This window comes from Corvus cornix, chromosome Z (genome assembly GCF_000738735.6).
Source record: "Corvus cornix cornix isolate S_Up_H32 chromosome Z, ASM73873v5, whole genome shotgun sequence".
In the NCBI taxonomy this organism is placed as follows: domain Eukaryota; kingdom Metazoa; phylum Chordata; class Aves; order Passeriformes; family Corvidae; genus Corvus; species Corvus cornix.
Window position 1 is genome coordinate 24,124,486 of NC_046357.1, and position 23,340 is coordinate 24,147,825.

At 38.2% G+C, this 23,340-nt stretch overlaps 1 protein-coding gene across 1 annotated transcript in view; it reads right to left on the reverse strand.

The window, feature by feature from the left end:
- Window positions 1-2,619: 2,619 nt before the first annotated feature.
- The window catches only part of IQGAP2 (IQ motif containing GTPase activating protein 2), a 109,566-nt gene continuing 88,845 nt past the window's right edge, over window positions 2,620-23,340 (reverse strand). The window contains 20 exon segments of the mRNA XM_039567604.1: window positions 2,620-3,469; window positions 3,929-4,037; window positions 5,000-5,143; window positions 5,973-6,133; window positions 6,979-7,191; window positions 8,011-8,098; window positions 9,798-9,939; window positions 10,674-10,776; window positions 12,189-12,321; window positions 14,411-14,643; window positions 16,092-16,176; window positions 16,523-16,663; window positions 17,210-17,434; window positions 18,065-18,228; window positions 19,013-19,036; window positions 19,038-19,163; window positions 19,857-20,065; window positions 20,362-20,431; window positions 20,583-20,654; window positions 21,337-21,420. Of these exon segments, the coding sequence (XP_039423538.1) occupies window positions 3,356-3,469; window positions 3,929-4,037; window positions 5,000-5,143; window positions 5,973-6,133; window positions 6,979-7,191; window positions 8,011-8,098; window positions 9,798-9,939; window positions 10,674-10,776; window positions 12,189-12,321; window positions 14,411-14,643; window positions 16,092-16,176; window positions 16,523-16,663; window positions 17,210-17,434; window positions 18,065-18,228; window positions 19,013-19,036; window positions 19,038-19,163; window positions 19,857-20,065; window positions 20,362-20,431; window positions 20,583-20,654; window positions 21,337-21,420 (2,640 nt within the window). The 3' untranslated portion in view covers window positions 2,620-3,355.

The window sequence follows — 23,340 nt, forward strand, 5'->3', positions numbered from 1 at the left end:
AAGAGAAACTCAGATGGAACCTCCAGGGAGTGTTTTAGTCACAGACATTATAAACAGTCATAGGGCTATGTCCTTTCATCTTTGTAAAGTAGTTATTATAAATAAAGCAAGTAAATAAAAACTATGCTTGTTAAATTTTGTGTCTGCATGTGAAACCCAAGTTTCTGTTTTGTAACCTGTAATTTTGTGAATCAACTTGCTCCTTTCCTCTCTCAAGATCAACTTATTGTAACAGAGGTGAAGAGTTCATGATATCTAAAGCTTTAGTTTTTAATTCTACTTCTTGCACCTTTTTCAGAGTTTTGGTTTTTCTGGCAGAAGTGTGTTACAGAAAAAAACTTCATTTCTGTTAAACACACCAAGTCTACCAAAAAAAGCCTGTACCTATCTAGTGAGACTGCTACATCATTAGTGTTTGTGAAAGGACATCTTTCTGCTGCTTAATACACAGATTACCCTGGTGCATGTCAGAGGTGGGTAGTTACTGCTGAAAGATGAGTGTAGAAACATACCACAGGAGGGGAAATAGGTCATCTAGGAAGAAAGTTGTCTATCTAGTTATAAACTTTATGAAATCATATGTGACTGCCAGTGTTTCAGTTTTCTGGGAATGAAGGTTCTTTTACTCCTGTATTCTTTTAAAAGAAAGACGGACAGCTAAAGGAGGGCCACAGATAAGTGCAAAGTGAAACAGAGCAAAGCTAGTGCTTGTATTGGTGTTTCTGTGTGCCTGGCCTAAGCAGAAGGATGTTGTTCTACAATTCCATGGATAGTTTTGGATCTTCAGAGGCCCTTGAAAATGAAAAGTTCCAAAATAAACTAAGTTAGCTACCAAGCACTCTTAGTCAACTCTAAAAACATGTGATAGAAAAATGCATGCTGTGGGGTTAACAGACTAAGATGATAGTCTATTATAATTTGTTTTCACTACCACCAGTTAAGGAGGACAAAATTGAGAGATAGGCAAGTTGTCCAAGGAAAGATCCATTTTCTCCTGTAGTGACAACTGATGCAGAGGCCCTATTCAGTTGCACTGGCTTTGTTTCTCAGCTTTTGAACCAGCAATGCAAGTCTTTCCACACCACCATTGCATGACTAAAACTGGTTTCAGCAAATCCTATCTATTGTTGAAGTCCCCACATTGCATCTTGCAGTAGCTTCTAAAAAGCCTGTCTTTTTGTTGTACGTAGTAGCTGTCAGCAGCATTGGGTGATAACAGAATCACTTTGCTCATTTGTGTGGTACTTCACACTACCATCAGTCTTACATGGAGATAGAAAACATTGTGGTCAGTCCTGTTTATCAGGGTGCGTAGTATTGTTCAGTGACAAGGCCCTAAATGGAACTAGCTAATTAAGGAAAAAAGCTTACAAAGGAGTTTAAAGAAATTAAATGGAAATTACTCTTTGATGTGCACTAGGAAGAACAGGAAGCCCAGGAAATAGTCAGAAAAGGGGAGTGCTGGCACACAGACTGTACCATTCATACTTGTCATTACATCGGGACCAAAGACGCTTTTCTAAGCTTGCCTACACCAGGAAATAACTGAGAAACGTGCTATTTGCTTTAGAACCAGGCAGATACTAGATGTGTCAAGTGTATTACACAAAATTGCATATCCAGGAGTACCTTACTCCCCATAAAGTCTGTGGGGCTCTGGCATGTCTCACCAGCAGAACTCCAGGCTTTTGGCACGTTACCTCAAGAATCTGGTTTTAGAAGCAACATCACACCTGTTGCAAACTTAGTGCTCAGCTCGAGTTTGTTAAAAATATTGTGATTAATCAAGTCTGTTGCAAATAGGGGAACAAAAGATTGGAAATTTAATTCATATTTAAATAAAATTCACTTCTCTTCGGAAGGAAAAGTGAAGTGCTGTTTTCGCTTTTCTATCCAGGGTATCAATACTGCAGCATTTATGGCATGTTAAAATGACTTATACATAACCAGCTAAAAGAAAAATGGAAATGTGGGAGTTTTTTAATCCTTTAATTAGGGATAGTAGCTGTTTTAAAGTAGTCATGTGTTCAAACTTAATGTCATGCATAAATTAATATCTCTGGTAAATGTAATAATTTCTTCAGCTTGTGTAACACCACACGTCAGTTAGTGTATCAGCTGAGCTTGTAATCTATATATATGCCAGTGACTTAACACTGCTCTATTCCCATACCAGAGTTAATACTTATTTAATATTTGCTTTTATAATTCATTCCAGAATGTCTCACTGCCTGTCTTTTGAAGTGTTTGTCACAAGAAAAGTAAGAGAAGGAAGTATTTTCTATTGGTCACATTACCTGTGGTACACACTTTTGCTCTGTAGGTATAAGTGATAGCTCCTAAGCAAAGTCATCATCACATTCAATGGCATAAAGGCCATGAAGTCTTCACTGCTGAGCAGCTTTCCCTAAGTGTACCGAGGACAGTCAGGCTTAATTACATGCAATTTTATAAAAGCACTGAAAGAAGTTCTTTCAGTTACCATCTAGACTGCAGCTTTAATAATTCCTTGAAATGAAATTTAGGGACCAAGCCAGTTTAATTAGGTAATGTTTATTTTACATAGAACAATCTCCAAAGAATATTTAAAAAACCCAATCTAAATACTGATTTTATTGCATTTATTTTCTTACAAAAAAAAAAAAAAGACAGGCACAATTTACGTATTCAAATACTTCAAACTGAACAACTGTTCGCTATTCAGATTTCCCCAATACCACTCCAAAGGCTGTGAAAGTAGAAAATGTCATTTTGCACGAGGCAGTAGTGCATTTAGTAGGAATGAATCACAAAATATATTTTTGTGAAGTAAGTCGTTATTGTCGCTTTATAATTACCTATAAAATTTTTTGAATTGCACAATAAGTTTGCTTTGCAATTGACAAATGCCACAAAATAGGCCTAGTATGTAACTAAATATTTGCTCAAACTATCCCTTAGAAACAAATTAGGTTTTCTTTTGGTAAATACTTAAAGTCTAGTATTAACTATATTATATATCTGAGGTAATTTAAAAATGTTTCAATAGGAAGAGGTTTATATATTCAACTAAATTCAATTTCTGCCTACCTTTAGATCTACACAATAGCTGTGTGTCCTAAAGAATATTTTGATTTAAAAGTACCAACACCAAGGAAATCTGGAACTGTTTAAATGAATCGATTTTCCTGGTTTTCTGTTTTGTTATCAATGCTGAAAAGGCACTGTGTACATTCCTCAGAGCATTTGGTGTTTTAGGGTGTGTTTTTTAAAGTTAAAAAGCATCCAACGACAAACTTCAAACAAATGTTTATAAGCAAAAAAATACTGAATAAACTTCCCACTGATTGATGAAGTCCATGATATCTGAAAATACTCATTTTCCATATAACTTCTTATTCAACAAGAATATAAGCAAATTCACATTCACTTTAGCTTTATCAAAGATTTTCATTACAGCCACACCTTCATACTGCATCTGAAGCAAATCCTGAAATGAGAAAAAAATCATTAGTGTCTGTCTAAATCCATACCTTACAACAACAAGATGTGATAAACATCACCAACTCCAGGTTCTTCATAACTTAAACAACTTCAAGCAACCATTGGGATACGTGTAGAAAACATTATGTGTCCTCTAGATCCTAAGCTGTAGATGGTCAGTAACAGCAAACCAAAAGAAATACTGTTTTCGGTATACTTCAATTTTCTTTTAGTATGTCCTGCTTGCCACTGAACTAATGTGGGGTTTGATTTCATGTAGTTGTCCCAAGATAAACATTAACTCAGTGCCCATGCCCAGCATCCTGCAGAAGTTACACTGTTATTCTCCACTTGATCTGCTGCTCTGTACTGATTGACTAGTTCATGCATATATGTGAAAAAAATACTGAAATAGTTTTTCAGGAAATGCAACAGCAACTATATAGCAAAGTAACAAAATTCAAACCTGGAAATGAAGCTGCACTTTTTCCATCTCAACTCCTAAAAATTTTGCCTTGATTTTAAAGTCACCCACTTCTTCTCCAGGTGTGATATCAAACATCACGTTCTTAAACCTTGAAAGAGGAAAAGTAATTGAATACATAGGCTGTGCAGTTTCATATAGTCCAGAGACAGTTTTGGGGAAAAAGCCTGCAGAACATGGAAGAACTTTGACCACAAGCAGTGTTGTTGCTGTCAAAAGAATCACTCAATCTCTCCCTGCACTGCACTCCATGCAGTGTCGTCTTAGAGACTTTCTGGTGTACAGGTAGTATGAAATACAGAATTCTGAAGTCATTTGTAAAGGAGAAACAATACAAAAAACCCCCCAAAACAAAACAAAAAACCAGCCAAACAAAAAAAAGGCTGTGGGAAGTTCAGTGAACAAATCAGATCAAACATCCAGTGGACAGAAACAGGACAGCCATATTTTCTTTGCTACCATGCCCAAGTGTCTCTTTGCAGGTACATATTTACCTCATGTGGCTTCTTCTACCTGATGAATCCACTTGGAAAAAAACAAACAAACAAAAAAACCTGGAAAAAAAAATTGCATGCAGAAGGTGGATGGGAAGGTGCAAAGAATGGAAGACTTTCACTACCACAGCCTCAATATGGATGAATACAAAATGGATGTTAAACCACCACATCCGTTCACTGCCATAGTGAGGAAGAGCAGAAAACCTGGGGTTTACTAAGGTATTTGAGAATGACTGGTTAATATATGAAAAAAAATTGCTACAGCTGCTTAAAAAGGTGGTCATAAATAGCGAGTCTGCTGCCAAACTTGTACTTGTCCATGTAAGCTGGTGCTAGGGCTGGCTTGTTAAAATATTTTCCCAAGGTAATCATAGAGCAAGGTACAAAGTAAAAAATTAATTACAACAATTAGATTGTAGCGTCCTTCTGAATGCAAAAGTCTGAGGTAATTTTAGCTGTGGCACAGGAAATTGTTAAGATTTCTTTCATCAAAAGCCAGACCCCTTCAGAAATTGTTGATTAGAAAATGCTTGGAATTGTTTTGTACTGCACTTACTGATTGGTTTGAAGATCTTCAGTTTCTAGGATGACACCTTTTTCATGAAGTCTTGCAGCTATGTACTTTAGTGAGGTCTGTTTCAGCTTTTTGCTTCCCTTCACCTCCTCTTTTCCATCTAATTTAATTGACCTCCGTGAATTTCTGGAAAGAGAACAAGAGAACTTGCTTTTGATGTGCCTGTCAGATCTTTAGTACTTCAGCTACTCTTCTAGCCATATTCAACTTTCTTTCACTCTTTTTTGAACTCCTCTAAAAAAACAGAATTAACATCCCAAAAAATCTAAGAGTTAGAGGAATTCTGAGCATGCAGTGAATCATCTAATCATCTTGCCAATGATTTTTAATCATCTTTTAGCACTTCTTTCAATTCTGTTGTGAAATGCAACCCTGATCCTAAAGGGTCCGCAATCCCCTGTTTAAAAGAGCAATTTGTAAACTTATGGCGACATAAATGTTAAATGCTCTGTAATTAGAGATAATTTTTGGATCAATGAAGTGTGTACTAGGAAAATTCCTACTCATGTCAGTAAAATGTTTTCATTTTGACACTTTGGTGGCATTGGTAGGGGGGATTGCTTTCAAGTAACTGCATCATACCTGAAAGGTAAATTATTTAGGCATTTATTTCCTCCTTTTCCATGCTAAAGACAAACCCCAAACCTTTTAAAGAAGGAAGAAACCAATAATTACTTCCCAAAGCTTCATGAACTCAAAGCATGCAAATGGATCTGCAAAGTAGCACCAACTGAATATATTGAAAACATCTATACATCTCAGACTTCTCTTTCTCAAAGGAAGTCTTAAATAAATGCAAGACTTTAGTTTCCAGATGCTGATGCAGTTTACAACTCTCACAGACCTTTTGTAGATTGTCAATCTGTTGGAATCAAAACTTTAAACTACAGATTATCACCTGATCTCCCTCTTGTTAGAACACACTAAAAGACACATTAGAAGACAAAATACTCACTTTCTTGTTAAGTTGTCTAAACAAGTTTTTATATAGGTGTTGCAATAATTAATTTGTTCCTCATAAAATGCTGTCTTGGAGTTAAGTGCATTCAAAGTCTGCTGGAGTTTCACCAGTTCAGCTTTTCGATGATGTCTGTATCTTCTTTGATTCCGGATATCCTAAAAAAATGTATTAATGTAACTGTTGTATTTATTTGAAATTTTAAAAAGCCTCAGTTCATAACCATTCAAATTTGTAATTACACAATCTGACTTAATTACTGAGAGAAAGCACAAACTATCATTTTAGTTCTTAAAAGAACAGTACCTGTAGGGAGTCCTACAGTTTATCTGGCAATCACATTGCTACTCATATATACAAGCAGTGGTATATTGACAACTTTGCTGTTCTGCAGGGCCTAACAGACCCAGAACGCATAAGGAAGATGTCATTGTTGTGCTGAAGATAATTCAATATACTAAGATTCTTATGGCCAGAATGGGTTGTGGATGTGGAACAGGATTTGTTGACAACAGTCCCTGTGCTTTATGACTGTCAGGATGGGCACCGCATTGGCCCACTATTCTTGTGTCCTGCCCAACCACAGCAGATCAGCATTAATACCAATCAGATAATATTTCACAGGGGTTTGAGTCTTTTGAAACCTTACCAAGACCACAGCCATTCTTAATTGAAACACCACTGAGTAATTCCAATTACTGTTAAAATATACAAAGTTATATTGAAATACATTACAGGGGAGGAGTTAAATCATCATCATCAAATTCAATATCAGATTTGGATAACAAAGGTTGCAGTTGTATGTTATTCAGTTCAGGAAGTTATGCAGGGATGTACTGTCTTTCACTTACTTTGCCAGGAAACAAAAACAATTTGCTTCATATGTGGATTGAGTAGTTTAGGGTAGCATTCCCTGAAAAATATGTATTTTACTTTTCTAACTGGAACGGATTTAGGCTAGATGCTAAAAACCCATCGATATACAGTGAAGCATTCCATTTACCTTAGAGATCTCATTTATAATTTCTTGGTACTTAGTTGCTGAAGACACTAGTCCTGCTTGTTCCAATGTCCGGAGATTTCTCTGAATTTTCCTTTTCTTTTGTTCTATTGGTAGCTGCCCATCTTCAAAAATAGCCTGGCTGTTCTTCATTTTCTCTGGAGTTTTTGAATCTAAGATGGCACATTCTTCTACAAGTTTCAAGTTCTCAGATTCCTGGGCAAAAAAAAAAAAAAAAAAAAAAAATCCAGAGCAGTTATTTTCCAGATTTTGATAACTGTTAAATGTTCAAGTACATTGAATTCTCAAATGAGATTATCAAAAATCAGGGTGCAGGCTTTATGTCCTATTACCACTTGGTCTCAAAGTACCCCATTTCTACTATGCCTTTGGGCATATCTTAAGTATGTAGTGACAACACCTAGTTGTCACCTGGCTGTCCAGATCTCACAGGTGTTTCCTACACATGCACACACTGAGGTTAACTAAAATCTGCACATTATTAAGATGCAGTTTTTGTGTCAGTGTCTACAGGAAAGACTTCAACTGTGAGCTCTTCCCACTCAATTCCCATACTGAGGATAGCAGTAGTTCCCTGAGATTTGCTTGTACAGATTAAGCAAATAAACTCAAGGGTCAGGGAACTTGAATTACAATACTGAATTTAATGGGGGGGGTGGGGGTGTGGAATGATAAGAGTAGAAAGATTCACCTCAGGCTATTTGATTGTATTATAAAGTAGGAGAGAAAAGACCCTGCTCACAAAAAGTGTAAAGAAAAAAATATCCTAGTCATCCTAGCTCACAGCAAGACTTATTTTTTTCTTTTCCTCTGAAGCTGTTTTCAATTATACAGTTAAAAAAAAAATTGCAAGCCTCATATTTTGGAAGACTCTAAATCTGCATAGTCTAAAGCCATCAACAAACAATTTCATTGTTATAACGTGATGGAGAAAGCTATCAGAGATCTGTTAAGGCTTTCAAATAGCTATAATAAATTACTTTATTCCCTATTCAATCACAGTATAGCACTTACCTGTTGTGCAGTGGCTGGTGTTTCTAATATTTCTGAGAGTGTATCCTCTGGTTGTGTTCGTATCACATCCACAATAAGTCTTTTGGTCCTTTTGAAAGGGATATATGGATATTACAAAACAGTTATCACTGGATCACTTGTACATGTCATTTTTTCAACAATAAAATTCACAAACTCCCTCTTTATTATAGATTCTTGGTAAAATTTTGCTTTCTAGCTTTTTATGTTTCAGGGCTTCCCTTAATAGTGTTGAGTATCTGGTTTCTACACAGTCTGAATAGAGAAATACATGTAAGCTTCCCTCCATTTATTTTAGAAAACAGGTAACCAACTAGCACAGTAAAACAGTTACTGTTAACAAAAATACAAGCAACAACTTGCATGTGGATTTTAATTGTGATAATGACAAAACAGCAGACATAAATGTAACCTTTGAAAAGCCCAAGCTTTTCATCATTCCATTAAACATCATATTTACTGAATAAAGTGGAAATGCACTCGAACTGCTGAACTCTGAAGGAATTTTATATTTGTTGCAGTGTGTTTACGCAAACCACTAAGGGCAGATATTTCTCTAGTGACAACAGACAAAGAGCATTTCCTTGCTAAAAAAGGGAAGCTGCTAGACTCCGATATGTTAACCAGTTTTTTTCTTGGTAAGAATTTATCTCATTCCTGCTGCCTATTCATTCATAATACTTCCAAGAACTTCCTGTTACAGAATTCTATTAATTTAGCGAACAGGATTACTGAAATAGCTCACTATTCTTAACAATTAACAGAAAATTAAAGATGCAGCATAAGTTTCCAAGGAAAATGTCTAAATATGGTCAAGATTTCTATGATAAAACCTAATGGTTTAAAGTGATAGTCTTCCTAGGTACAGTTACTTCTTCAGAAGTAAAACTTCACACCATCTAATAAATCCAGAATACTTATTTCTGATTTTAAAAACCCCAAACAGCTTATTAGATCATATTTTAATTACAGCCCATATCTGCCCTCCTAGTTATTGGTGCTGTCTTTCACTTTTAATGTGAATTTCTGCCTTCACACGTGTGGTACATATAAGCATGGTAATAGAGGAGAGCAGCATCCTGTTCTTCCCCAGATTGTACTAGGATCTTAGAGTAGGCCAATCCCTTTTCTGGACAGCTTGAAATGACTTCAGAAGATGGGTGCCAATAATTTGAAATTAAGTGCTGTTATGTAATTAATTTTTACTATAAAGTAGACCGTATTCCAGAGTATCCCCATAGCCATTTTTTAATTTATTCACCAGATAGAATAAACACAATTTGCTTTCCTGGATAAAAGCATGCAGCATATGCACTATTCCTCCTGAAGTAACAGTTACATCCTTTTCAAATGGCTAATGACAGTATATCAGGGAAGTGTTTATTTTTGAGGGGGAAGAAAGGACATAATACTCTCTGACCCTTACAAGTCTAGACTGCTTTTCATCTCTGCTTTCTCAAGGCTGTGGCATTTTAAAGCAGAGTGCTTTTATAGCTTCATGAAAAAACACTTACTAGGTTAGGTAATGATGCAGTCATGCTCCAAAACACAAACGGCAATATATTTATTTTTCTGGAAGAACTGACAGTTCACCTGACTTTGGCAAAAGTTTGAGTAGCACTGAACACAAACTGGCTTTTGAAAACTGAATGCACTCAGCACCTCAGAAATGCACTTAGGCAGGGCAGTTGTCAAAAAAAGTTTAAAAAAAAAAAGTAAAAACAAAACAAAAAGCATTGCCAGAATATAAAGATTGGAGCAAAACTTACTTTATCATCAGACTTTTGAGATCCTGATCTTCACTTTCCCGTAACTCATATTTGCTTGTTAGAGACAGTGAAATCTCTGTTTTTGCAAGTTGATTTAGTGTGCTTTCCCTGTTGGGGTCATTGGGATCAACAGCTCTTTCCCCTGAAAGGAAACATTCAAAACCATAACTTAGCTATTTATGAGCCCAATTACAGTATTTTGGAAATCATGCCAATCCTTGCTTTTCAGGCTACTGATGTGCAAAACTTTTATGTTGTCTTCTCAAAGAATAATACAAACAATTTAACGTCCTTTATCCTAACATGCAGTGATAATGAAGAAGTGAAAGAGTAGCAGCTATGTTAAAAGGCTATTCACTTGAATGTTGGTGTTATCCATGACTCCTAGCTACTTTCTGAACAATTTGCTACAATTAATGCAAATTAAGTATCAGTCAAATGCATTACTTTCTAATAAATTTGCATGATCTCAAAAATGAAATTTTTATTTGGATAATTAAGTATAAAAAAAAAAAAGGCTGGTTTTAGAATTTTCTATATACTTTTTCTAAATTCTAGCCAACACTAGCAAATCTTAAGATTGGATTGTTAAAAAAATCCCTTGCTTCCTATCTGCAGTTTAAGCACAACTGGATCATTCAAAATATTACTAATGTTTGTATTTTGAATCACATCATTCATTTTTAGAGTGAGTATTGCAGCTAGAAAAAGGTTCAAGTATAAGGTGCAATGTTACAATAAGTGTTTGGACAAAAATTTTGCAGTAAACAGAGAACCAGAAGCTATTGCTCTGAGAGACACAAGAGTATTAAGGCAAGCCTCTGTTTAATTCAGCCCCTAGAATGAAGTTGCCCATAAAGACAGAATACAGCATACCAAGGAAAGATTCTGTATCAGGAACAGGTCCCAGACCTTCCAGCAATTCGTTCAGCAGGTCATTAGTCTCAGTGGCAATGGCATCCTGTTGTTCCAAAAGCAGCTATAAACACGTGTGAATGAAATCATCATCCAGAAAAAGGTTTCTTGGTATCTTTATACTTGAAAATAAATCTGGAAACTAAAATACCAGGCATGATTGGGATTATGGAGGACCTTCCCAAGGCCAGGAAGCACCCTGGATTCTGGGCTGGAGTTTAAGGTTGCCCTTGCTGTAAAACAACAGCCTTGCTGTTGCTCCTCCAGGAATTGTCTCTGGAGTCCTAAATGTCACGGCTGAGCGAAGATTTGCAATTAGGACTAACAAAGTCCTAATCATTACAGAATAAAGGGTGCTAATCCCAAGCAAAGCATTTTGGTGCTTCATCCTTAAACATGCAAAGGAATAAAGACAGTGTTGGTGGTCCACAGAAAGATACCTGTTTTCTGTATATCCATTCCAGTAGCTTACAATGTCAGTGATACCTTTCAGAAAGGACTGTATTTTCTAAGTGAGGAACCAGCTCTGCAGCAACCACTGCCCCTAATAGATATGCTATGCCAGTCACTAGACTCACTAAAAGGAGTACTTGATCAGGACTAATGTTCACATACAACTGCTGATCATTAAAATGCAGGTGTAGGTCTATTCATAATTTAGAAGAACAGGCACAAAGACAAGCCAGAATGTATGTTTTTAGCAGATTAGGTTATTTGTTTTGACTTGAATAAAACTGCCTTACAGTGTGGTCTGCTGTGAGTTGGGTGTTCTACCTTTTCCATAGTGTATCTGGCAGTATTTGTGAGAGGTTCTTTGTGGGCTTTTTTTTTTAAATGGGGAAATGTTCTTGTGGGGTTTTTTTTTTCACTTGGGCGGGGGGACACACAGGGGACATATTGCAAGCCAGGAAACAGATAGTGATATCCCAGTTTTAGGAGGAACATGTGGTAAACATTTAACTTACACTGTATTGAGTCATACTTCAGACTGCAGTTACTCGGTTCTTTACCCACACTAAGAACAGGCATGATAGCACAGCTTCATTTTTTCTAAATCAGATGTTTGCATCTGCTTCCAAGAAGTCACGTGACAGAATGCCAGAGCCACAATACACAATTTCTATTCCCAGAGTCAAAGGCTCTCCTTCAAATTGCTTTCACTTTTTTACCCATGACAGAAAATTGTTTCAAAGTTAGAAATGTCACACGAGACTAGAACATAAATGTTCTTTCCCCTCATCAGAAAGTGTTATGTACTAATTGTTATTCAAGATGATGCTTTTGCATGGAAGCAGTATTTGCATTTTTCCTGGGGGAAAAAAAAAATCTAATATTTAACTTCAGAACATTTCAGAGATGAAGAAATTACTTCAAAAGTAAGAAAGAAAACTAAGCTTTCCCCAGAGAATGTTAGCTGCAAATATTTGATAATCTGTATGCTACAGTCCATTGACAAGTCTGTTTTCATTGACTTACTGAATGGGTATTAATAATTTCTTCAATGGAGATATATATGACAGGCTTGCTAAGGGTCACCATATCAGAGTATCCATCAATATTGAATTTCTCCTCTGGTTCAGGAACATCACATGCTGCTTGAAAAAAATTCCTAAGAGAAAATGAGAAAGACTTCAATAATTGTCCCTTATAAATTCACTTTATTTAGCCTGTATAAAAGAGTCACAGTCAAGTCTTTGACATGCATTATATTTCTCTTATAACCTGCAATCTACCCTCAATGTTTCAAAGACCCTTTTGAAGGTGATATGTAAATATGAATGATGAAGTGTTCTCTTTCCTGGGTAGCTGGTGGTAGACTGTTTTAAAGGGGTTGGGTTGTTTTCCCCTCGTTATTAACTTGGTAAATTTTAAGGACTTAGAGAAATATCTATTTAATGCTCTAGAAGTTATAAAAAGATTTCCCTCTGATTTTATGAAGGCACTTTGTAGTATGAGATATGCCAAGAAGGAATTGATTGAAATAGCTGCACAAAATTCCCATTTGTCCCACAAATGTTTACTTTGCTGTTAGGCAGAAAATGAGCTGCTCAAAATGACAGAAAATGCAATATTGTTTAAAAATATAAGAATCCTGAGAGGAAAAAATGCAGAGTGTGGTTGAAGTGTTACTTCAGTATGACTAGCATGTACACGGACTACTGAGACCTGCTTCGCAAAATGATGTCTCTCCAAGCTACTGACTTCTTCAGGAATGTGCACAGACAACTGAGAACCAGCAGAGTCCTCCAGTCAGAGAACCACTTTTGTTTTCCAAAGTGAGAGGACCTGAAATGGGGCAGCTGGGAAAAACAGGGTTTTGGATGATGCCTATGGATTTGCTCCAGGAGCCATGTTGTGCCAGCCCTGTGGTGTTGAAAACTATACATGTTTCAGGTTCACAGCACATTTAAAGTATTAGAAAAGAATAATTGGAAAAAAACCCAAAACCAAACCCAAAAAGAAAAAAGGGGAAGAGTTGTGATTCTTCACTTTGGAGAGGAAAAGCTGGGGACTACAAATCAAATTGTACAAAATCACAGTGGTATTGCATGAGATGTGTGCAGAATTCATACTCAAGTCCAAAAATTAATGGCCAAGAGGGTATGCAATGAAACTGCAGGAAAATTTTAATTTTAACTAACAGGTAGAAAACTTCTAAATATTGCTACAGGAGGGGGTGTGGAGGCAGATGATCTCAAAGGCTTAGGAAGGGTGTGAACAAATTCCTGCACAAGTTCGTAAGTGCAGAGTAAAAGAACTAGGCAGGCTCAGTAGCTTTTAGCATAGCTAATATTGCTAATATTGTTCCGAAAGGGAACAGGCAGCTAAGGGCAGCCACCATTGCTGTCTAAGAAGGATTTAGTTGAAGTACAGAGCACAGGCATACAGATATTTAAGTTAGCTTAATTAGGAGAGGGATTCTTCCTTTTGTAGCGATCAAGGGCCAACTAGAGTAGCGCTCTTTTATTAGCATTTGTTATTCTTATTATAACACTTTCTACCCTATAGCTTCTTCATGTTTTGGTCATTCCCTTGACTACTTCATTAAAATTACTAAGTTTAATTATCTCTGTATCCATGGTTGATCTCTCAAGGAAACCCATTATATGAACAGTGCATTTGCTTTCATGAAGGGCAGACACTAAAGACAGAAATTCTGAGTGCAAGTTTGTTGCAAAACTCAACAATACCACAAAGTAATAACAGTCACCCCCAAAAATGGGCAATAACCCCAAAAAACTTGTCTGAGAATGTAGCAAACATGCAGTTTCCTATGACTGCATGATAAAAGAAGGAAATCTGTATAGAATCTCTCAGCAAAGATGAGAGAATAAAAACCTGCAACTTTTTCCTGACTAACAATGTTTTTTTCTTCAGACAAAATGTTCAGCTGTCCTCCCAAATCAAAGCAGACATTGTTTCTGCTAGATAATGAGTTACCTCAGTCTGTTCTCAGTCTGTGTTTGCAGTAAGGAACTGCAACCAAGACAGCAGAGATGATCTCAAATTAATGCACAAGCTAAAATACAACCTGTTACTCCTGCTCCAATTTCCTTGTCAGTAAGCATTTCTCTTTGCCGTATCATTCAACATTTTTAACTATGAACAGGAAATTCCTATCAATGAGGAGTCCACCTGCCTTAATCATCCTAGAGGAAAGCACTTATTCTATAGGTATTTGTGAGGGCTTTGCATACCTGAACTTCTGGTAGGTCTGTGAGAGGTAAGTGTTCATAGAGGACAGATGTTCGCTTTCTCCTTCAAAGAGTTTGTTAGAAGCAGCGTGCTGGAGGACTTTTGCCACGCAGCCTAGGCTCCTCCTCTGGTCAGGGTGTATCTGGCCCCCAGCTGTCATAGCAATTATATCAAAACCATCAGGAGCAACTATGGCAGGGTTCATGTAGCGATAGTACAGAAGGTTGCCAACAATCTAAAGAAAAAGTTAGAGAAAAAAGTTAAGAGATATTCCCTTTACAAACAGTAATGACACCTCACAAAACATGACCAATCATTTCTACTTCTGAATTAGACCATAAGAACTGGTTCTAGAAGAATCATCAAGACACACGTTACCTATGAGGCTAGCTGGAAGAACCTGTGGTCTTTTACATTATACTCCTCCTACAACACCTCTGTGAACATCAGTTGCAGACTTTTACAACCACATTTCAATTTGGTGCTGTCTGTAGTTCAGCTAATGCAAGGCATGGAGTTAAACACAAACACAACTCCTCTATATTTTGCAAGGTTCTGCTCCGGAGGCACATTCTCCCAAATGCTGCAGATACTGGCAGCATTTAATGCACTCACTGACAAGGGGACCCCAATTGTTTCCCAATGGGGCTGGACTGCAATGCAGCCTAGAAATCTAGAGAACAGATTTCCCAAAGTGCAGTTTCTATGACAATGGTACAGTAGCTTCTGAAGATGTCAACTTCGAAGAATTCCTGGTCTCAGAAACAGGCAGGACTTTGCTTTCTGCAATTTGCTTTAGCTTATGTGTATGCACATGCAGAACTTCCAAGTTACACATTTAAAGGCTTTCAGGCAGGTGCTCCATTTGCTATCTAAGTTTTTTCATGAGTAATTTTTTAATCTGTATTGCTGGAGTGATGGACAGTGAAGAATAATAGGAAAGTTCTGTTAAAATTAAAACCTTGTACTTTTAGAACCATGTCATTAAATACTGATAAAAGGGTCTTTATTGAAGTGCAAAATAGTCCTAATCTAAGAGCATTGTCAGTCTCTCAGCTGTTTGGATGGCTTATGGAGCAATTCCCCTAAATCCTCTGAAGAGACACTATGGCTGTGGTAGGGTAACAGTGGCCACTATGCCAGTACATACTTACCACTCACACCTTATTTTTCAGTCTGTACAAATGCCATTTCTATAACTTTTACAAGCATCTTAAGTGTAATGTAATCTAAGTGTAGTATAATCTACTCTAAATTTTCTTTTAGAGACCTTTCTCATTGCATTTAAATTACAGTATCTTAACATGTTAACAACTTCAGATAGGGGAGGAAAAAAAAAAGAGGACTACAGTGATCTCAGTGAAAGAACTGGTGATGACAAGGACCTCAGTATCAACCCAAGCCACAGGATGATTCAGATAAACTCCAGCCTTCTAAGTACAGTTATTATCCAAAACAGGTTGAGCACTCTCTTCCATAAGAATTGCTGAGCGCCCAGATTAACATACCTAGATTGTGGCAACAAAATTCCCTTCTCCCTCAGCCCCTTTGCAACTCAATAAGAAGTGCCAAATTCCTTCAATAAATGCTGCTTTCCCACATCCTTAGAATGTTTAGTGTTAATAAAAATCCATTTTGGCATTAAAAGAACAAGCTGCTGGCAGTTTGTGCTCAGAAGTCTACCTTTAGTAGTTCATCTTCTGTTGCATCTGGGAATTTCTCATGGAGTGAGCTCTTCAGAACTTTGGCTATGTATCTCATTCCATAACTACATGTAGAACAGATGAAAAGGAAAAATATTGGAAAATACTTAGATGAAACACAAAACAGTCATTCTAGTCAGCTTAAGCTATTGGCTTTTTGCCCACTCCCTTGAAACTCAAGAATGAGTTGATAATGGAAAACACAAAATGTTTCAAGTACAGGGAGAAGTTTGCTCGGCTGCTGAAGTGGGGCAGAGGCAGAGAAACCACTCCCTCTACTGGGGAAGTGATTCGAGAGGCACGTATCACAAGCCTTTGAAAGCATAGAAAGGATTTAAAGAATCTCCATCACAGAGGTTCAAGTGAACTGCACATGAACTGCTGCTTGGAGAGTCCTAGCTCAGCACTTACGGCATCATATTGAGAGAGGAGAATATGGATGTGAGATCTTTGTCAGTTACTGCTCGCAAACTCTGAATAGATGGTTCCAGTTCGCTGACAACTTCTGTGTGTGTCAATGCTTGTTCTGTGGTCACATCATATGGGAGTTTGCTGCAAAGCAAAAAAATAGAAATTAAACCAAGTGAAATACATTTGAGAATAAAATACTTTATTTTTTTCTTCATAAGGGCCATCAGTGAGCAAAAGTCCAACAAATACAACTGAATCTGGGTTTTGTTACTAAAAGTCTCAGATGCTTTGGCTTCCTTTTTTTGAGGGTAAGTAGTATACAAATATAAGGAATGCATCTTCACATCCCCATCCCGGCATAGCTCCTCAAAAGCCTGGGACACTACTAACATGCTGGTAGTAAAAAACTTGAGAAAAAGACTAAGTTGTTCCATGGCATAGTCTATTACACTTACAAAGATTAAGTAATTGACTTCGGAAGGTCATGACAAGGGAAGTGATCTTTTCGTTGTTCAGAACAAGTTAAAGCACCTGTTTTTCAAGCATCCCTCCCCAAAATCTCTCTGCTGGAGGAAGATTGAGAAGGGGTGCATGGACACAAGTACAATTTCTCAGAGGAAGAATAGGAAAGCAGCACTGAGGGATTCCTCATGTGTGTGGCACAGTAAGTCCAGCTTCCTCACTCACCTGGCCTCACCAGTCTGCATTTCTAGCTGGTTTACCCATGACTTGTAAACATCTACAGGACTAGTGTTGATTATGAGAGACTTGTCCTCCATGATTTCCTTCACCACCGGGGCCAGGAGCTGGCGCAGAGTGTTCTGTCCTCGAGCGCCTCGACTGAAGCTGACAACCATCTTAATGACAGTGGGGTTTCCAGTAACAATATCCTGAATCTGGTCTACTTTCGAGCTGTATCAGAAACAGAAGAGTTCTGATTTATATATGCAGTTATCCATATTTTCAAACCCCACACTTTTAAAATTACCCTATTTCTATGTTGAAACCTCTTTATATAGTCTATTTCTTAAGGCTTTTATATAAAACAAGGTGATATATAGAAACTACCACCTGAATTGTGCATGTCTTATAGTAATGTCCTGGAACACAGCATAGTCAATGGCAGCTAATATATACCTGATTCAGACCCAAATACCTGTTCAGCCAGTATCTATTAAGGGCATAAAATAACATTTCATTATTTCAGGATAAACCACCAATCTTCACTTATACAACATAAAATTACATAAAGAAGGATAATACTTCCTCTACCCTTACATACTCAAGCACAAACCAAGAAGCCCTAGCATCTTTTTACAAGCAATTTTTTCGTAGACAAATATGTTCCACCATAGAAAGATAATTTTTTTCCTGAATTAGCAATCACTTGAGTTTAACACCCAGAAAACAAAGTTCTCTTGTAATAAAATTATGTGTGTAATTTTATGGTAAAGATTAACCACCAGTTTCTTTTAGGCACAAAGCATTCATTGAACTGTCTGAAACACAAACTAGCTAAATCCTTTCTGTGAGTGCACATACGTTATCTCCTCTTCTAGAGCAGTTTTGAAGAGTTTGAGAAGCAGGTATTCTTCCCGTTGATCGGAGGCATAATTGTATAGAGTGAAGATGACTGTATCCATATACTTTGTTGATTTGTTTTGTGGCATCTGGAAAATCAGCTTTGCCAGGTATGTGGGATTAGTCTACAAAGCAAACAAATGACATGCATGCTGTTGTCCAGGACAAGCTCCCCCACTTGGAGGGCAGCTCTCTACATTTGTTCTTGCCTAAAGCACTTATGGTGACTTCCATATCTGTCACTTTTGCACGCAGGTTTTACTTTTCTCCAAATCCTAGTACATAAGGAACACGGAATACTGCACAACCTGTGAGAAGCACCATTAAGGATTTTATTTGCAGTCTCTGCATAGTACCTCTCTGCATCTGATGACAATGAGAATTTACCAAATGACAATGGCTATCTACCAAGAAAACTTTGCATACTACATGTCTGCTTTGGAGAGCGGCTGCCCTGGGAGGATCTAAAATTCTTCTAGAAAAATGTCAGTGAGGTGAGATAAAAATAGCATAAGAACAGATACAGTATATTCTGTGAACTGCATTGCAGACCACTTCCCTTCCACCACGTATAATGCATGGTATTAGTAACTGACAGTAATTTACATGGACTAAAAGATATATGGACGTAAACATTTCTCTTCCGCTTCAGTACAGACTGAAGTATACTCAAGCAAAAACCAGCCATATTTGCTGCACACTTTAAAAACAACAAGGATTTTCTCAATTGCAGGAAAGATTAGAAATTAACCATAGTGTCTGTTGCAGTCTGCATGTTATTTGGAAATATTTTCATATACTCAATCATTTTCATATACTACAATCATTAAAACGAAATAAGCAGTACAGTATATTTTTAGTTTTTCTTTAAAAATTTGCTGCTATGTTAATTTTTGCATTAAAAATTACCTGTAGGAGGTAGAATAAGTGTTGGATAAGCCTCCAATTTTTTTCTTCTCTCTTTACTCAAACCTTGGATGCCCTGTTTGTCAACCATAACCATCTCCTCCAGTTGACTTTTGCTCTTTTTGTTAAGTTTCTTACTGTGCAGTACCACATCCTGCAGAAAAACAATCAAAAATCTGGATTATATATTCATAAAACAGGAAAAATGAACATTTTCCCAGTCATGTTAAATACAGTATTACTCCAAGGGCCTTAATTAGCAACTTTGTAAATTTTGCTGCTCTATTCACTACCCAGTTTTTTAACATTTTTATCTTTCACCAGTATGGGTTGCCAACAGTGACTATATGGAACCTGATCTCCTACACAGACTCATTCATGATTAATTAACATTGAACAACTTGTTCCATATGATCAGAAGTCTACTCTAATTTAACACAGAAAAGACGTGAAAGATTTTAAATCTGCCAAGTAGTTACTATTGTCCACAACAATAGTGTCCAGCACAAGAAAACACAGTGATGTACAACTCAGGACAACAGAACAACAGCTAGCACAAGGTAGAAACATGCAAAGATACTGCTTAATTTACCAGGAGTACTTTGACTAATTGAGGGTGACTGAGCACTAGCACAGGTTGCTCAGGTTGTGCAGTCTCCACTGTTGGAGAGAATCATCCATCTGGACATGGTCCTGGGCAACCTGTTCTGGGTTGTGCAGGGGGTTTGGACCAGATGATCTCCAAGATCCTTCCAGCCTCAGCTGTGATTGTGTAACCCTCAGTTCCCTCAACATGGGCAAGTGCTCAGTGCATGCTACCAAGGGGGCCTGAACGGAGCCTGCTGACCTGAAGAGTGATTCTGTTTTTCACCAGCAATCCAATCTTTATATCCATTAAGTTCAAATCCTTCTCCAGCTGTTGATTGGATCGAATTTTTGTAACCACTTCTTCCCTTAACCTTGTTACTTCCAGTTCTTCTTGAAAGTCTAAGTCACTTTGGTCCAAGAGGTAGGCAAATTTGCGCAGAACAGTCAAGGGTGGATTTTCAGCACCAACTACAATTGAAGAAAACAGGCCTGTTAGTTGACGTAATACCGAAAGCCCTCAGGAAACTGATCACTAAGCAGAAAATTTGAAGTTTATGCCAGTTACCAATATTTTTGTCATGCATTAAAAGTACAGCTATGCAAAATGGTTTCATCTATAGAACAGCTGTTTTACAAACACTTGCACCCTCTTTTGAAGTTAAATAAGAGACTGAGAATTCCCATGTGAAACTTATAAAATAAAACGACTAAACACAGTAACATACTTGTCCCCAAACGTACAACATGCAACTGTTACTACTTACTTAGTGTTCTGTAGTCCTCCCTGGCCTTGTTTGCTCTAAGAAATGCTTGTATCTTCACAATTTGGTCATTCTGAAAGGTTAGGCAAAAGGATCTAGTTATGACACACTTCTGCTCAGAGATATACTGCAAAACTTGCACCCTCTTTTCTGTTTCCCAAAACTGCTCCTGCATACTACCCTACTTCAATGCTTCATGTTCAAAATGGAGAAAAATTACTTACATGATCCTTGAAGTATTGCAGACGTTTCCTGTAAGCTCTCCTCGCTAGCCACATTTTGACCCATGACTGAATCTGAAAATTAAATGAAATTTTTAAAAAACTTAAGGGACACTGCTCAAACTTTGTGTATGTGTTTTACATTTACTTTTGAATGTCTACTTCTGCAAGCATGCTGTTCTTGTGTGCTCAGGGCCACAGATGACTGTACTACCAGGCTCCTACTGGACAGTGACCAGATAAACGAGTTCGCACTAAATCACTTAATCAAGCTGAGTTCAAGTTTCTACCATCTGTGTGTAGCATTATCTTTGGAAATAATTTCTACCTTCAGGTCTCAGGACTCAATTCTAAACCAGTATCCCTCAGAAACAGGAGATTCTGTCACAATATTCCATCCATGATCTACAATCTAATTGTGATATAACAGTCCCATTAGCATCTCAGAACAGTGAGCGCTTTTCAGAGAGAGATTTGACAGCTTTTAAGGAAGTAATACACTGTCATCCCAAATGTGTTCTAGTTTAGTATTGAAAAGGGGAATGTAAGGAAATCTCTATCAAGAGCCCCTCAAATTCTGCAAAGCCTGTTCCAAGTCAAACACGGCTTTCAAGAAGCAATTTGCTTAAGCTATCAATTAAACAACTTCCAATGCCACACAGATTTCTGGAAACCCTCCAACTTGTGCTCCTAGTCTCTGATTCCCAGGTGGTGATAGACTATGTCAAGGGATTAAACATACTTGGGGGGTTCTTACCTTAACAATAGCAGCAACATTGCCTCGAAGCACATTTAATCTGTCAACATAGCTTTTCCTTTGTTTGAATCCTTTCCAGAAAGCCTATTTTAGAGAAGGCAGGAAACCATTATCCCTAATAAGAAACTAATATTTATTAAATCTATGTAACACACTAAAATAATTGTTTATCTTGTTGAAAAAAACTGCCATTGTGATTAAGAGAAAACTAAGCTTGCTTCTGTATTTTTAAGGTGTCCTAATACATTTCATGTTAATTTTGACCAATCTCAGCACACTTTTTTGTCCAATGCTATTTCCTTCACTCTCCTGAAGTCATCTTTACTCTTATCAGCAATCCACCCACATACTTGGCATCCCAGTCACTGGCTTCATCCCACATAAGTGACTTCCAGCTCTTGCCCATTACTCGGCCTCACCTCCCATCCCTGGAACAGTGATGGAGTGCCTCAATCTGGAAACCATCTCTATCCACATGGATAACATGATGATGATCAGGAATAATCTGTATGGGTTCACTACAGTAGTGTTTGACCAACCTGATTGCCTTCTACAATGAAACAACTGCTTGGATGGATGAGGGGAAAGCAGTGGATATTGTCTACTTGACTTCAGCAAGGATTTCAACACTGTCTCTCACAACATCCTCATGGACAAATTCAGGGATGTGGGCTGGATGTGTGGACAGTGAGGTGGGTCAAGAAATGGCTGAAGAGCAGATCCCAGATGGTCAAAATCAGTGGCACAGGGTCTGGTTGCAGGTCTGTCCCTAGTGGTGTCTCCCAAGGTTCAATGCTTAACTGTTCAACTTGTTCATCCATGACTTGGATGAAGGGGCAGATGCCTCCTCAGCAAGTTCACCAAGGACACAGAGTTGGTAGGAATGGCCAACATACCCTGGCGTGCTGTGCAGCCCTTCAGAAGGACCTTGACAGGATGGAGAGATGGGCAGAGAAGAACCATCTGAAATTGAGCAAAGGGAAATGCCAGGTCCTGCACCTGGGGAGGAACAAGCCCAGGCACCAGCACAGGCTGGGTCTGACCTGCTGGGGGGCAGCTCTGCAGACCTGCAGGTCCTGGTGGACACCAAGCTGTCCATGAGCCAGCAGAGTGTCCTGGTGGCCAAGGAGGCCAATGGTATCCTGGGGGGCATTAGGAAGGGCATTGCCAACAGGTCATGGAAGGCGATCCTGCCCCTGTACTCAGCCCTGGTGAGGCCTAACCTGGAATGGTGTGTCCAGTTCTGGGCTCCTCAGGACAAGAGAGACATGGAACTCCTGGAATGGGTCCAGCAGAGGCTACAAAGATGATGAAGGGACTGGAACATCTCCCTTACAAGGAAAGGCTGAGGGAGCTGGATTTACTCAGCCTTAAGAAGAGAAGACTGAGAGGGGACCTCATCAATGTCTATCAGTACCTGAAGGGAGGGTATCAAGAGGATGGACCAGGCTCTTCTCAGTGGTGCTGAGCAATAGGACAAGATGCAATGGGCAGAAACTGATGCACATGAAATTCCACCTGAATATGGGGGAAGAACTTCTTTATGGGCGGGTAACCAAGCACTGGAACAGATTGACCAGAGAGGTTGTGGAGCCTTTGGGGATATTCCAGAACCATCTGGATGCAATCCTGCGCCATGTGCTTTGGGATGACCCTGCTTGAAAAATGAGGTTGGACCAGATGACCTGCTGTAGTCCCTACCAGCCCTACACATTCTGTCACTCTGTTGCATCCTAAAGCTATCCCTTACCTAGCTGGACCCACGTTGCTCTTGCCCTGGCCTCTTTTCCAAGTTTCTAATCTTCCAGAGCCACTCAGGATCATCTTGTACCACAGATGACAACCTCTCAATTCCCTCAGTTGACTCTGTTTGCTAGCTCAGAAACAAACACTTGTCAAGGAACCCAGCAACAGGCATAACAGACACTTTTACTGCTGCTTTTGCCTGTCATCTCTATCCAGACCGTGACACCAGCCTTGTCCTCTACTTGTTGTCTTTCCACA